The sequence below is a fragment of the Sorex fumeus genome, unplaced genomic scaffold (assembly GCF_029834395.1).
Source record: "Sorex fumeus unplaced genomic scaffold, SorFum_2.1 ptg000061l, whole genome shotgun sequence".
NCBI classification, from domain to species: domain Eukaryota; kingdom Metazoa; phylum Chordata; class Mammalia; order Eulipotyphla; family Soricidae; genus Sorex; species Sorex fumeus.
In genome coordinates this window covers 54,047,292-54,062,866 of record NW_026606118.1, presented here as the reverse complement: position 1 = coordinate 54,062,866, position 15,575 = coordinate 54,047,292, and the positions used below count along the sequence as shown (strand labels likewise).

Sequence of the window (15,575 nt, the reverse complement as noted above, 5' to 3'; positions counted from 1 at the left end):
AACAATGACTACAAATTTCTTTAGAGTGTAGTGAAAAAGGATTTTTATCATCATTGAATAATAATAGGCTGAAAATACAGTTTAAGTTAAATTTGTGAAGATCCTTTGTAAACATTTTTTGCAAACACCTAGTATTAATTTTGATTCCAATGTTAATTCATGTGTCTTCATAAATTCAAATTAATAAAATACTACTGTATTTCCGAATTAATTCATGTACTCAGTTTACATGCATTTAGAATTTTTAACTATGACAAATTAGCCAGCATTTATAATCTCTACTTCCACAAACACAATGGCTAATGCAAAAAAGTTCTATTTCACTTCATACAAAACCTTGTCTTAAGACTTGGTTGAAAGACCATAGAGATAGTACACCTGGTAGGGCCCATGCCTTGCACTGGTCGACGAGGGTTCCATTCCTAGCCCCACATATAGTCCGACAAACTCACCAGGAATGATCCCTGAGCGCAGAGCCAAGAGGAAGTCCTGAGAACTGCTGGGTGCGCCCCCATAACCCACCAGCCCCCCATAAAAAACAACAAAAGCAAAACAAAGAAAGAGGCTTGATTAAATTAATTGCTGAGAAATTAATAAACGACAAACATTTAACTGAAAGCAGCTGGTAGGCTTACTGCATTTGGACGTTACACTTATGATGCAATTAAAAATTTATTTTTCAAACCCTTCCCTCCTCTGGAAACCCCTCTTGTTATGTTCACAAACCTTGATTCTTGCTTTCTCTACAAATTCCCAAAGTATTTTTCCCCCAATTTAGATGCAGCTCCAATTCAAGGAATCCAGCCCCTGATGCAGGGGGCGTCTACACAAACTCTTCCACTGAAGGAACAAAAAAGGAGCAAGGAAACCTAGGACTATAATCCCTGTTAGGAAAATCAGTTCCATGCTTTCATCTAGGTAGCACCTTTCGGAGTCAGAAAAAGCAAATGTCTTCCCGCTGTGGCACTTCTTTTGGGAAGACACGAAGTACCCACCACACCTGCCAACTTTTTTGGTGGCAACTTTTGCAGCTTCTCTGCCCTTTTTACCTGCCACCTCCTGTCCCCGCCCCGCATTTTTTTCTTGCATCACAGCTTTCTCCCCTCTTTTTTTTTTTTTCAAGTCCTGGCCACCTGGGGTAGAGTTGAAGCTGAACCAAGCAGATGGGAGGTATGGAGTGGAAGAACTTTTCAAGTCCTGGCCACCCGGGGTAGAGTTGAAGCTGGACCAAGCGGATGGGAGAACTTGAACTGTTGCCAAGGAGACCCGGAGTGGGGGCTCGGGAGCATCCCGCTCGCAGCCAATCAGAGAAGGCGGCCCGAGAGGCGCGGAACCCGGAGGACTACGTTTCCCAGAAGCCCGTCGGGGCCCCGCGTTGTTTTTCTGCTCTCCGCTCTGGACCTCCTCAACCCGGGGACTGCTAGGACGGCGACGGGGGTCGCTGGGCACGCCCGGCCGAGCCGCGGGAGGGACACGGTTCCCTGGTGGCCACGCGTCGATCGAGGAAGGGCGGTGCTAGCAGGGTGGCAGGCCAGCTGCGGCTCGGGGCTCCGACCGGGAGGGCTGCATTGTCGTCCTGTGTTCCAGCTGGATGTCGGTCCCAGAGGACGAGGAGAGGCTTTTGCCGCTCGCCCAGAGATGGCCCCGTGCGAGCAAGTTCCTACTGTCCGGCTGCGCGGCCACCGTGGCCGAGTTAGGTACCCGGCCGCCCACGCCTGGGCCTTTCCCGCGAGTCGAGGAGGCGCCGCGCTGGGGTGGGGGACTGGCGGGCGGTTGGGACCCGGGCCGGTGCCGCCTGCCAGCTTGCACCTCGTCCGGCAGCGGTGGCTGGGCCGAGGCAGGCTCGGATTCAGCCAGGTCGGGAGGAGGCATTGGAGGTCACCTAGGTCTTTCCCTCCCAATTTCATCTCCCTCCGAGGCGTGTGACCGTGTCTCCACGCGTACTTTTTAGAAGCTTCCTGGCGATCGTGTCTCTGTAGGAAGCATTGCCCCATTCGTGAGTATGACCTTTATTAAAAAAAAAAAAAATCACAATTCCCCTTTTCCTCCTTGGGACAGTCTGATTTTTTTTTTGACTGGCACAAACCACGTTGTGTTTGGGGGTTCAAGTTTTGGACCCACCCTTGTGGGGCTTCTGTTACTGCCTGTCACATATTGACCATCTGTTATTTGACTGCCTCTCCTAGATGACCTGCCAGTAATTTGACTCCTCTGAACTCATACATATGTACTTAATTGGCAGCCTGGCACCAATTGCAGTGCTCTGAGAATTTCTTGAATACTAGGGGACTGCAGAGATTGTGGTTGGAAAGACCCAGTCTTGACTTTACATGGCTTGTGGGGCAAAATGCAGAGCCAGACATTTACATGGTACGATTTGTTGTAACGAAAGTATCATCCAGTTTCATAAGAACCTAGCGGTTGGACAGTGGCATCGGCCTATGGGAGTCAGATAAAAATTGCAAGGCCACCGAGAGTAGCTTTATGGTGCCCTATGCATGAACAGGTGGTGTTTTTTCTTCCAAGAAGTCTGTGAGTAAAGTGTTTTCTGTAAAATCTTCATACCGTTTCATTACCCTTTTCTTTTTCTTGTCCATTAAAAGAAAGGCAACAAACATGCTGTCATTTTTCCCCTTCTAAAATGAGTTTATTTTGTATTACAGAGGAATCAGCATGTGACCTGTTGTTTCATCCTTTGTGCTCCTCTACTCTTCTCCTTAGACCTTTTATTTATTTTTTCCTCTCTCCTGCCAAAGCGGATAGTGGAATTTAACTATTAACTGTCTTCATTGAAACACAACTCAACAACTATGAAAAAAAATACGAATTTCTGAATGATTATATCTTCAATTGTTGTTGTAATGATGTTTCTTTCAGTGACAAATTTCTGTAAAGCAACATTTATTTTGTTAAAAAAAACATTAGAAATTATGAGAGAATGAGGTGGAATAAAATAAAAATATGAGATGATTTTTGAGTACCAAAAATCACTGAGAATTTGATGCATTACTTAAGTCATCCAGAAGAAAACCAAAAATAATTTTGAGGCATAACCTATGATAAAATAGATGCGCCTACATAACTAGATTTTATTCAGATTTCATATGTCAATAAAACATTGTATGAATCATCAATATGCAAACTACTTCTATTTTAGTGAAACTATTCACAAGATAGTAGCTTTTCCAACAACCCAGTGCAAAGATTTATTTCCTCACTTTCCCCTTTAGTTTCTCTGGAAAAAAGCATCTATGATTTTGTATTAGATGGTAGTCACTGGAAAGACATATAATGTCAATAATATTTATGGTCTTCCTGAATCTGGCCGTATCCATTGTACAGAACACCATATTCAGAAAGTTACGCGCTCACTCATGTGGGCAAGTTAGTTTCACTATGTTTTGAAGTAAATTTCTAGATCTAAAAAAAAATGTAGTACTTCAGGAAAGTTTCAAGCACAGCTGATTCTTATAAAGAGTCTATGCATAAACATCAATGCTAGAAAAACAACTCAATAAAATTCTAAACCGAAAGAATATTGAGTATGTCATTCTTACACATAAAAGACAACAGTTTGAACTCCATATTGCTGCTTCTGTATATCAAAATATCAGGTCAGTGATTTATTTGCATGTAAATAACACTGATGAAATTAAGTGGTTTCGATTCATCTGGCATTCATTAAGATCTTACTATAAGTGATTCAGTTTCTAAAAGTCACATTAAGATCTTAGTAATTATTTCTGCAGTCAATGGGAGAGAATGAAACATGGGTTACTTTCATTAGAAAATACAGTTATTCCCAGTAGAAAGCAAAAACTGAGAGTTAAAGCAGATTTTAGGCTTGACATTGTAGAATATGTTTACTGTTATCTGACGGTGCTTTCGTAAAGTGAGCTTAAGTTTTGGAGTGTATAAGAATGATTTATTAACCGATAAACCTACATCAACCTTCTGAGAGTCCACAGACATGGGACCAGGAAATTTGTTGTCTTTGCAATTTATTTAGCTGATTCTGAAGTACTCTAAAACTCGAAAATTACTGATCTTGTACAGAAAATAATAATCTAATGTTTTAAGAATTTTTTTGTTTGTTTCTCTGAATGTTGTGGGTTCCCCCCGCATTTTGTTTTTATTTTATTAGCAACCTTTCCTCTCGATCTCACAAAAACTCGACTCCAGATGCAAGGAGAAGCTGCCCTTGCTCGTTTGGGAGACAGTGGAAAAGAATCTGCTCCCTACAGGGGCATGGTGCGCACAGCCTTAGGGATTGTCCAAGAGGAAGGCTTTCTAAAGCTTTGGCAAGGAGTGACACCTGCCATTTACAGGCACGTAGGTATTTATCTTGATTCAAGCTGGTAAGTTTTGGTATGAGTTCTCTGTCCATCCTCTCTACCCTTGTCTCTAGCTGTGTCTAAGTCCAAGCTCGTTTTACCTATTAAAATGAAAAGTGAATATATTTTCTTTTATGAAACAGAATATTAACTAACAACTAAAGAGATGATTGCTTTAGCTTTTAGAAATACATTTGAAAGTATCTAGGGATGAACTCTCATGGTACTTATAATTTATTTTATGTTTTGGGGCCATACTCAGCAATGCTCAGGGCTTATTCTTGGCTCTGCACTCAGGGATCACTCTTGGCAGAGCTCAGAGGACTTTAAGTGGTTTCAGGGATTGAACCTGGGTTGCCTGTCCCCTATAATTAATGTTAATTGACAAATATCAATAGCATGTGTAAAGGGGAGGGGTATCATTTTATGTTTGAAATTTCTTCTCATAAAGATTTTTTAAAATTTTACAAAATAGAAAAATGATTCTTTTTCTTTCATTTTTGAACCTGAAAACATAAAATATTTTTGGTTCTATGACAATAAAAATATACATGACCGGAAAGCTACATCTTATCAGTTTCTATACCATTTGTTAGAGATCATGTTATCTTGAGATTACAAGGAGAACCACTCCAACTCTGGCAATAGAGTAAGTGGAATGCAGAAAATTTCTGCCTCTTTTCACAGGCTAGCTGATTAGCTACATGGGCTTTTAGTCATCCTTAAGGGAAAGTAGTTATAACTACACTATAACCAAAAATAAAGAGTTATTGAGTGTTCAGCTTACAGACGTTTAGTACGTTAACTGGGCTTCCAAAGGAGCTAGTATAGGTATGGCACAGTGCATCGACAAAAGTGTCCAAAAGTGTAGAGGGGCCCTTTATCACAAAAGTGGCCAGTCAAATATTTACCAACTTATTATTTCTAAGGACTGGAGCGAGAACATCGGGGTTAGGGTGTTTGTCTTGCACGCAGCAGACCTGGGTTTGATTCCTCCACCCCTCTCAGGGAGCCCGGCAAGCTACCGAGAGTATTCCGCCTGCACTGCAGAGCCTGGCAAGCTACCCATGATGTATTTGATATGCCAGAAAACAGTAACAACAAGTTTCACAATGGAGACGTTACTGGTGCCCACTCAAGCAAATCAATGAACAACAGGAAGACAGTGCTATAGTGCTATTATTTCCAAAGCTTCAGTTCTTCAGATAGTAATTGTTCACCAAGAACTCTCTGGAAATATGTACAGAGACTGTTAACTGTCTTGGTACTTGGTATATTTTGAATATATTAAACTATCCAGATTTCCTGCAATATCAGGAAAAAGTCTTTGTACGAACATCACTGGTTTTAATTCTTTTTATTTTTCTATTGTTAGTTTTTTATGGGTTTCTTTTTAATTTATAATTAGCACCACATGATCTCACAGTTAAAATTAATTTCATGTTTGAAACTTAAAGTTCATAATAACAAATTAATATAACAGTATTTAATGAAGATGTACATAGCTATTTAACAAAAAAGTGTACCGACTGCTGTATTAGGGCAATAGTACAATGAAAACTTGCCAAGTCTTCCTTTTCATAGTAAATGGTGTGATGAAAATATGAGCAAGAAAATCATGTTGATATCTGGTCAGCATGAGAGATGCCATTTTACAGGCATACTTGGGTACTTTTAAGGGAACAGAATAAGTAGGACAACCTAGAACACTTGGGGAAAGGTCAGAGAGCACTTTTCAGAAAACATTCTTTGAGTTGGGTCTTCAAGCCTAGTAAGCAAAACAGAGAAGGGAGAATCCATTCAACAAAGATCAGACAGCAAGATAAGAAGTTATGAAGCTAAAAATAACATGCACATGCAAAGAAATCCAAGAAGTCCCTGCATCAGAAGCATAAGACACATGAGAGAAAGGTAGAGAGTGGCCAACTAAGCCAGGTCATCATGTCCTGTTATTGCATCACACATATAACTGAACTCACCTTCCAATGATCTGTTTTATACAGTATACTCTGGAGGTCGAATGGTGACATATGAACATCTCCGTGAAGTTGTGTTTGGCAAGAGTGAAGATAAACACTATCCTCTTTGGTAAGGTTTGTTTTGAAATTATTATATAATTGTGCCTAAGGCTTTAATGTTTACCTATTGTATAAAATTGTATAGCCACTACATTTTCCCCATAGGATTAAATTATGATGAATGTAGGAATTTATCACATGTGACAGAAGGAGAAAATAGACCATTATAGTAATATGCATAGAACTATTAATAAAAATACCAGGAACCCAAAAGAAAAATAGGGGAAAATACCATAAAAGACAATTCACAAAAAAAAAAAAGAAATACAAACATTCTATAATGTCAAATGTACTGAAATTTAAATAGTGTCCAACCTCATCGGTAGTTAGAGAAATTAATTAAAACTGTAGTTTAGCCTTTAAGCTTTTAATGGAATGTGTAACTTATTTGATGTTAGGTTATTTCTATAGTTGAGAAAATTGAAGACAAAACAGGTGAAGTTATTTTCTCAGATTACACCGTACTAGAACAAGAATTTGAGTCCACTACTTCACACTTTGAATATTCTTTTAGAGTAAGATGAAAGATTCCTTTCTCCTTCAAGAGGCTATTGTAGTATTCTAGATAAAAGATGATTGGAGCCTGGTCTGACACAAGGGTAACTGGAAAAGGAGAGATGCCAGCAGGTTTAAATATAGCCATCTAAACTTGATTACTCTTGACTTAGGGAAGTGAGGCCCAAAAGAAAAAAAATTTAGGGACAGACGTGGCAAGTTTGCAGTTCCCCTTCACTTTGGAGCAGTACTAAAATGGTTAATTTTAATTTACAAGCTTTTATCTGGGAGACTGATCAAGTCTAAGCTGGTTTTATTCCTCAGCAGTCCAAATTAAACTACTATTAAATTAATCATTCAAATGTTATGTCTTTGAAACAACTGCCCTTCCTTTAAATTTAAATTTCAGGCTACTAAGTCCCTTACATCTCAAATTTGAATTCCAGCCCCTCACAATTCTTTAATTCCCCATATGTAAACAGACACCTCCTTACCTTTGTGATTTGTTAGGTTATGTTCTTTTGTTGACTTCATCTTAAATCCTGTACAGGGGCTGTACCACCCTTGGTATCATTCATTATTCAATTTATGGAATCAATAGTAACCTTTAAACAACATATCTCCTTTTATAAACAGGAAATCGGTGATAGGTGGGATGATGGCTGGTGTTGTTGGCCAATTTTTAGCTAATCCAACGGATCTAGTGAAGGTACAGATGCAAATGGAAGGAAAAAGGAAACTTGAAGGAAAACCTTTGCGGTAAGTTCTCTAAGTAACTGGTACTTTTCCTTTCCCCGTTGCTGACTTCATATTTTGAACATTTACCTAGCGACTTAAGGCATTTTTATAATCCTTCAATCAATAAAGGCATTAATTTTGGTTCCTCAGTTTGGAAGTTATGTTAATTAGGGTGAGCACAAAGATAGGTTCTTTGCATTGTAAGGTTCTCTACTAATTATATTTCTGCAGTGTTCTTTGCTGCTTTTCACAGCCAAAGCAGCTAGATTTATTTTCCCCTATCACAGCTTGATATACAGTCTGTTCATTAACACTTGTCCTGGTAAGAATCCTAATTTTGCAATTCTGATTTGATGTTGTGGAGTTACATTTCTAGATCTGTTTATTTTTTTCAGGGGAGGGGGTACTTCTTTTATTTGAACACATATTACCAGTTTGTAATCTCATATATGTGTGTGTATATATATATATGTATATGTGCATATATATGATTATCAGTTTGCAATCATTCAGGTATGTTCCTTATATAGGTAAGCATTACAATGACATCTGCATCTGCTATATTATTATTATTCCCATATGACTGTAATATACCAATCTTATTTCATGACCCTTTATTATAAAAGTCTGCCTTTCTGGGACCAGAGTGATAGCATAGCAGGTCAGGCACTTGCCTTACATGTAGCTGGCGCAGGATTGATCACTGGCACCATATAGCCCTGCTAGGAGTAATCCCTGAGCACAGAGCCAGGACTAAGCCCTGAGCACTGCAAGGTGTGCTCCTCCCAATCCACAACCCCTCCCCCCCCAAAAAAAAAGTCAGCTTTTCTTCAAAGGGCTTTATGATCAGTGATTTCTTAAAATAACATTTAAGTAGTTTCCTCTAGAAAAAGGGTAAAACATGGCAGATTTTTCTTTCCCTGGAAAGAAGGAAACTCTGAGCTACTCTGAACCAAGAGATCTGTTGCTCTGAATACTGGGGTGTGAGGCTGAGCAGGAAAGCGGGGTGTGGGTCTCTTGTGGAAATTCCTTGTGCCTCTCCTTTTTGCTGTGCTGCTTCTCTGACTCACTGGAAATGAGGCTGGGCTATAGGAGTCTCGGTTACTTCTCAGCCTTCCAAATAGGGTGCCAGTGGGCATCTCAGAGGAGGAAGGAGAACTGCTTTGTCCAACAAGGAAAGATTAAAGTCCTGGGGTCCACTGTGTCATCTTTTAATCACTTCTAATTACTAAGTAGCAGAAAAAGTACCTTTAGAAAGATAAGTAGCTTTCATAAATGGGATCCAGGCATAATCTAGTTGATCATCTCAATTCCCCGTTTTTCTCTAATATGGAAATTTGGGATTTGATCAAGTAGTAAGAACTTTTTTTGTTGTTAGTTGTACCCTGATAGCAGATTCAAGTTCAGGCTTTACCACAGTTTAGCTCTATAACTCTGGTCAGTGTACGTCTCATAGCCTCAGTTTTTTTCAGGTATAAATTCTAATGATAATACAAGTTTCTAAGAATAAGATATATTTTATATATGGAGAAGTCGAGTTTTCTTACCTACACAATACATTTTAGCTATAATTATCATCTTTCCTTGAATATAGCAGCAATTATGCATGCTCATTGAATATGCCATATGATCTTTTTAGTCAGTATCAAGCTACATATTAAGTAATGGTAGTATTTCAGATTATATGGAACCAAGAGTTTTATACCAATGGCTTCCAGATTTGGTCATGGTTCAAGCACAATCTTAATCTTATAGAAAAAGAACTAAAATAAAAAGAATAGATCTTCATAAACTCCAAAATGTATTCAATTTTAAATGCTCTTTTAATGAAATTGTTCTTACTTTTGTGCAAAGAGGTTATGCAAAGAGATTATGTGAGGATTAAATTTTTAATGTTATTTGGTGAAATTACAAAATTTTCAGGTTTTTCATAATACTGGTAAAATGAAGTCTGATGACCACTGTTCCCTTCACAACTAATGTATGTATCAGGAAAGCAATTTTATACAAATGGCCAAAAGGCACATGAAAAAAATGCTCTATATTACTAATCATCAGGGAGATGCAAATCAAAACAACAATGAGATATCATCTCACACATAGAGACTGGGACATATCAAAAAGAACAAGAGTAACCAGTGCTGACGCAGATATGGAGAGAAAGGAACTCTTTCATTGTTGGTGGGAATGCCGACTGGTCCAGCCCTTTTGGAAAACAATATGGGTATTCCTTCAAAAACTAGAAATTGAGTTTCCATCTGACTCAGCAATACCACTTCTGGGGACATATCCCAAGGGTTTAAAAAAACACAGCATAAATGACACCTGCACCTGTATGTTCACTGCAGCACTGTTCACAGTAGCCAAAATCTGAAAACAAATCAAGTGCCTGAGTACAAATGACTGGTTAAAAATCTTTGGTATATCTACATTAATGGAATATTATGCAGCTGTTAGGAAAGATGGAGTTATTAAATTTGCTTATAAGTGGATATCATGAAGAGTATCAGGCTAAGTGAAATGAGTCAGGAAGAGAGGGACAGATGTAGAATGACTGCATTCATTTGTAGAATATAAAATAATATATACGAATATATATATATATATATATATATATATATATATATATATATATAAAACTGAAGCCCAAGGACAGTAGAGACAGGGCCAGGAATATTGCTCCATAGTTGGAAGCCTGCCTCATGAGCTGGGGGAGAAGGCAGCTGGAATAGAGAAGGGATCACTAAGTCAATGATGGTTGGAGGGATCATTCGGGATGGGAGATGTGTGCTGAAAGTAGGTAAAGGACTAAACATGAAAGCTCTAAGTATCTGTATTGCGCACCGTAATGCTCAAAAGTAGAGAGCGTGGGGGAAACTGTCTGCCATACAGAAAAGGGGAGGGTTGGGATGGGGGGGTAACTGGGGACATTGATGGTGGAAGATGTGCACTGGTGGAGGGATGGGTGTTTTGATCATTGTATGTCTGAAATGCAAACATGAAAACTTTGTGACTGAAATAAAAGGAATTTTAATGTGTTTAGTAATCTGAGAATAAAATGACAAGTTTATGAAGATTCCATTCAAATAATTAAATGAAGGGTTGGAATTATAGCTCAGTGGGTAGAGCATGTGGCCAACCTGGGTTTGATCCCTGGACACCTTGTACCCCTGCCAAGAATGATCCCTGAGCACAGCCAAGTGTGGCCTCCCCTTTGAAATTAAATTTCATTTAATTGGGCTGGAGCGATAGCACAGCGGGTAGGGCGTCTGCCTTGCACGCAGCCAACATGGCCGACCCGAGTTCGATTCCTCCGCCCCTCTCGGAGAGTCCGGCAAGTTACCGAGAGTATTCGGTATGCCAGACACAGTAACAACAAAGTCTCCAATGGAGACGTTACTGGGCCCGCTCGAGCAAATCGATGATCAACGGGAGGGCCTTTACTTTTTTACCCTTTTTTAGTTTGGTTTGGTTTGGGGGAATACCAGGTGCTGCTCAGGGTTATTCCTGACTCTGCCCTTAGGAATTACTTCTAGTAGATTTAGGGAACCATATGGGATGCAGGAGATTGAACCTGGGTCAGTTATGTGCTAACTGCTGTACTATCTCCCCAGCCCCTGAAACTTAAAATAAGTTTTTAGGGGCTGGAGCGATAGCACAACGGGTAGGGTGTTTGCCTTGAATGCGGTCGACCTGGTTTCGATCCCCAGCATCCATATGGTCCCCCAAGAACCGCCAGGAGTAATTCCTGAATACATGAGCCAGGAGCAACCCCGTGCATTGCTGGGTGTGATGACCCAAAAAGAAAAAATATTTTTTTTTAGTTAGTTTATATGGAAATTCAAGAAATGCAAATTACTTTGATTCCTAACCATTCTAAGGTATCTCTGTGCACCAAATCGTGCCATCTAGGGGTGAAGCATATCCAACTGCACCCCATACATAAGAATATATGTATAATTTTCACATTTCATTTTTTTCTTTAGATTTCGTGGTGTGCATCATGCATTTGCGAAAATCTTAGCTGAAGGAGGAATACGTGGGCTTTGGGCAGGCTGGGTACCCAATATACAAAGAGCAGCGCTGGTGAATATGGGAGGTAATAGAAACATTATTGAAATCTGAGCTCTTTATTGCCTTCCTCCATTATAAATACTTGGTAGGGAAAACAAACATTTTAACTTTAGTACCATAGTATACTGGTAAATCTCTCCTCATAATTGAGTATTTTCCCTAGAGCGTTTCCACTTGGTTTTATGGTTATGTATGAAAAGAATTTCTTTAATTTGTGGCAATAAGGAGCAAATTGTTTCTCAGCTCTCATCTCTACAAATCCTCCTCCTATTGTGCTATTACCCTTCATGGTCAACACAGTATTCTAGGCTGGAAATATTAATGTTTCCTTATCTCATCTCTAGCCCTCACTTCCCATTTTCAGTTATGAATTTCTTCCATTTTGAAATATTCCTTATAAAATTCTTCCCTCTGGCACAAACAACTTTAATGTTTTTAATGTTCTAAAAATACTACATATTTTTTGTATCATTTATCATCAAAACTTCTCAACTAGACCACTGCTGTAGCCATTGTTCTCTCCCTCCATCCTCAAATGGATATACCCAGTCTCCAAAGCAATTTATATAGAACACAGACATGGACATAAAACCCTTCACTGTATCTCATCACACAGGATAAATTGATAAATTTCCCAACATAACACAGAAGGTCTGTACCTTTAGAGAATTGAGCTGTTTAGTGATTCTGAACTGAAATGGAAAATCAGCACTAAACTCATTCTCTAGTCACCTGCCAAAATTTCTTCACCTCTGAACTTTCAGTCCTCATTCCTTTCTACTTCTTCTGTTTAATTAATGTTCTTCTTCATATTCTCCCAACCCCCACTTTTGTTTTGTTTTGTTTTTTGGTGCTGGAGTTAGAATCCAAGACTTTGAACATTCACGACTTTGAAGACTGTGCACTAACTAAACTGAGCTACATCCCTGATCCCCTCTGTGTTTCTTTTGCTTGTTCTTTTTTTCTCTGTTTTTAGCTACACTCAGTGATACTCAGGACTTACTCGTGACTCTGTGTTCAGGGATCCTTTCTTGCAGGCTCAGACGACCATGTGGGGTGCCAGGGATCAAACACAGGTCAGCCTTGTGTAAGTCAAATGCTGAACTATTGCACCAGCTCTATCTTTTAATACTGAGCTGAGGTCTCTCCCCCCACCTGCACATCCCCAACCACCCCTACCCAGTTGTATTTTATGCCCATTTAGATGTTTTTTTATTTTTTTGTAGTTTCCTGTGCTTCTGTTACTACTATGCCTCATTCCATTCCGTTCTTTTATGTATCTTCTCCACACAAGCATGGGCATCTTAAGGCTAGGACTGAATTTTATTTATCTTTATTACTCCAGTCTCTCATTAGCCATTTGATGTGTGAGTTAATTAGTAAAGGAATCATTTCTAAGAACAAAATTATATCATTCTAAGAAACTTAGTGACATCAGTTTTAAGGCTTATAGTAAAATATTATCCAAGGAAGTAAATCTGTTTTCTCTTTTGCTGTTTCAGCCATTCCATGTCTACCGCACCTTATTGGTGGATATTTCAGTTTGTCAGGATACCTTTCTAATTGTAATTTCTTAATTAATTGCTTCAAAAATATATTGCAGGAGGCCAGGAATATTGCCCAAGCAGCTCTACCACATGCTTTATATGCAGGAAACCTCGGTTCTATTCCTGACCCACATGGTCTCTGGAACCAGAAATAGTCCTGGAGATTTCCAGCTGTGACTTAAAAACAAAACAAAATGAGATCTCTTACAGGGATGGTGTATAGTCCAGCAGTAGAGAACTTGCCTTGCATGTGGGAGTCCCTAGGTTCAATTCCTGCTACCTCCAAGAAATAAAAAAAAAACCAAAAATCTGTTGATTGCCGCTTATATTTGCCTTCTAAGTTACAGCAATTTTCTAAGCACCTTCATTTGGCTATCTCAAATATATCACACTGAATATATCCAAATCAAACTGATTTATTAAACTAATTCCTTCTTCATTCTGCCCAATTCCAAAATAGGATATCACCATTCTTTCATTTGGATAACAGAGCAAGCATGATATGTTTCCTTTCACTTCCAGTCAGTCAATCAGTCAGTTACAAAGTTCAGCCAATTCTATCTCCCAAATATATTACAAAATCCTCTGCTTTCATATCTGGAGCCATTTTTTTGTCTAATTATTATTTATCCTCTACGTGAGTACTATAGTCTTATCTTTCTCCCTTTCTTATCTCCCCCGCCCCAAATATTTCCCCATTCCCAACAATATCTCTGAAACTGCTCTTACCAGTTCACCAGTGCCTGTCATTTGAAAGATGTTAACAGAGCTATTTCTCATCTTTACCAGCTCAATCAACAGCTGCTATGTCCTGCAAATTATCGAAGCTTTAAACTTTCAATCATCTTTGATTTCCTTTCACTTAGTATTCAGTATGAGGGCTAATCTTGTAAATTCTGCCCTCAAAAAAAAAAAGGCGTAATCTATTCTGACCAGTGCTCTATAACTCATTTATCCAAGTCATCATTTCTTACCAGAAATGATAAATGCAATAGTTTCATATCTATCCTGTTTCACCTCCCTAAATGATACTCTTAAGAGGACAGCCAGAGTGATTATCATAAATAGTGAGTCAGCCCTTTGTTTAGAACATTCCCCTGGCTTCTGCTGCTCTTTGGGATCTGAGCACTGCTACTTCTCTGAACTTTGCTTAATATTGCACCAGTATTTTTGCTATTCCTTTTGCGTAATGAACTTTCATCCTGGGGTTACAGTGCATCTGTTCTCTTGCCTAGGACACTCTCTCTTACGTTTCTACAAGGTTTATTTTCTTCTTCCTTTAGATCTCTGCTCAGATGGTATTAAAGATGCCTTATTGATTACTCTCTAAAATGCTTAAACATCATTTCCCCCATCTTCTGACACCAGTTACCATCTTCTGACACCAGTTATCTTCTTAACATGCCTTTACAGCAGTTATTACCATCTGAAATGCCAGACAGTTCACTTACTTATTTTTTTTCCTGCCTCAACAAAGCATGGGGATTTTCTTACTTTTGTCCATGGACTCTTTCACAGTTCCTAGAATAGTATCACACAATAGGCCCTCCAAATCTAGTGAGTGGTTAAGTATTCTGGCCTCTTCACGATTTAGTGCAGACGATATTATAAACCTCCTGGACAGTGATATGCCACTCCCCTGTTTATACTTCAACAGCTCTTTACTGTCTCAGGAAAACCTATAAAAGGTTAATATAGAACGATGTCCGGACCTCCTAGTTATAAGTGAGAGCATCTCAACTCAAGCTAATTTAGGCTAAAACAAAAGTAATTTGTCAGCTCAGATACTGAAAAGTCCAGCAGGGTAAGTTGACCTTACACTCAGCTGCATTCAGATAATCAACAGAGAGAATTGATTATATATTTTTAATGATTATTAGTTTATGTAATATGGTTACAATAATGTTAATGTTTATGCTTTTGACATACAAAGTTACTGCTCCTCATCTGTCACCAAAGTGACAAATAAGACCTTCCACTACTGCCCTTGTGTTGCTTCTAGTCTGTCTTTTCTTTCCCCCAAACCTCTCTCCTACTGCTTGGCTGTCTTCTCCCTATTTCCTTTCCTCCCATCCATCAGTAGCTGTAATTTCCTCTAATTGATAATAAGTATCTTTCATCCTTTTATACATTTATGCCCCATACCTAGCATACTCTAGATACAGAAGACACTTTCTGATTAAGTGAATATTTAAGATTTCTTTTTTTATTGCCAGATTTAACTACCTATGATACAGTGAAACACTATTTGGTATTGAATATACAGCTTGAAGAAAATATCATGACTCATGGTTTATCAAGGTAAGTAA

The 15,575-nt window shown here is 38.9% G+C and overlaps 1 protein-coding gene across 5 annotated transcripts in view; it reads left to right on the top strand.

The window, feature by feature from the left end:
- The first annotated feature begins 1,258 nt into the window (after positions 1-1,258).
- Positions 1,259-15,575, top strand: part of SLC25A27 (solute carrier family 25 member 27) — a 32,028-nt gene continuing 17,711 nt past the window's right edge. Inside the window, exons 1-6 of one of the 5 annotated variants that reach the window (XM_056125915.1) lie at positions 1,259-1,697; positions 4,145-4,336; positions 6,338-6,422; positions 7,544-7,666; positions 11,632-11,744; positions 15,483-15,567. In XM_056125915.1, coding sequence (XP_055981890.1) covers positions 1,592-1,697; positions 4,145-4,336; positions 6,338-6,422; positions 7,544-7,666; positions 11,632-11,744; positions 15,483-15,567 — 704 coding nt within the window. In that variant the 5' untranslated portion in view covers positions 1,259-1,591. Of the gene's footprint in view, positions 1,698-1,731; positions 1,997-2,025; positions 4,337-6,337; positions 6,423-7,543; positions 7,667-11,631; positions 11,745-15,482; positions 15,568-15,575 lie in introns of those variants that run through there. The other 4 variants (XM_056125914.1, XM_056125913.1, XM_056125918.1 and 1 more) reach the window with 4 other exon arrangements.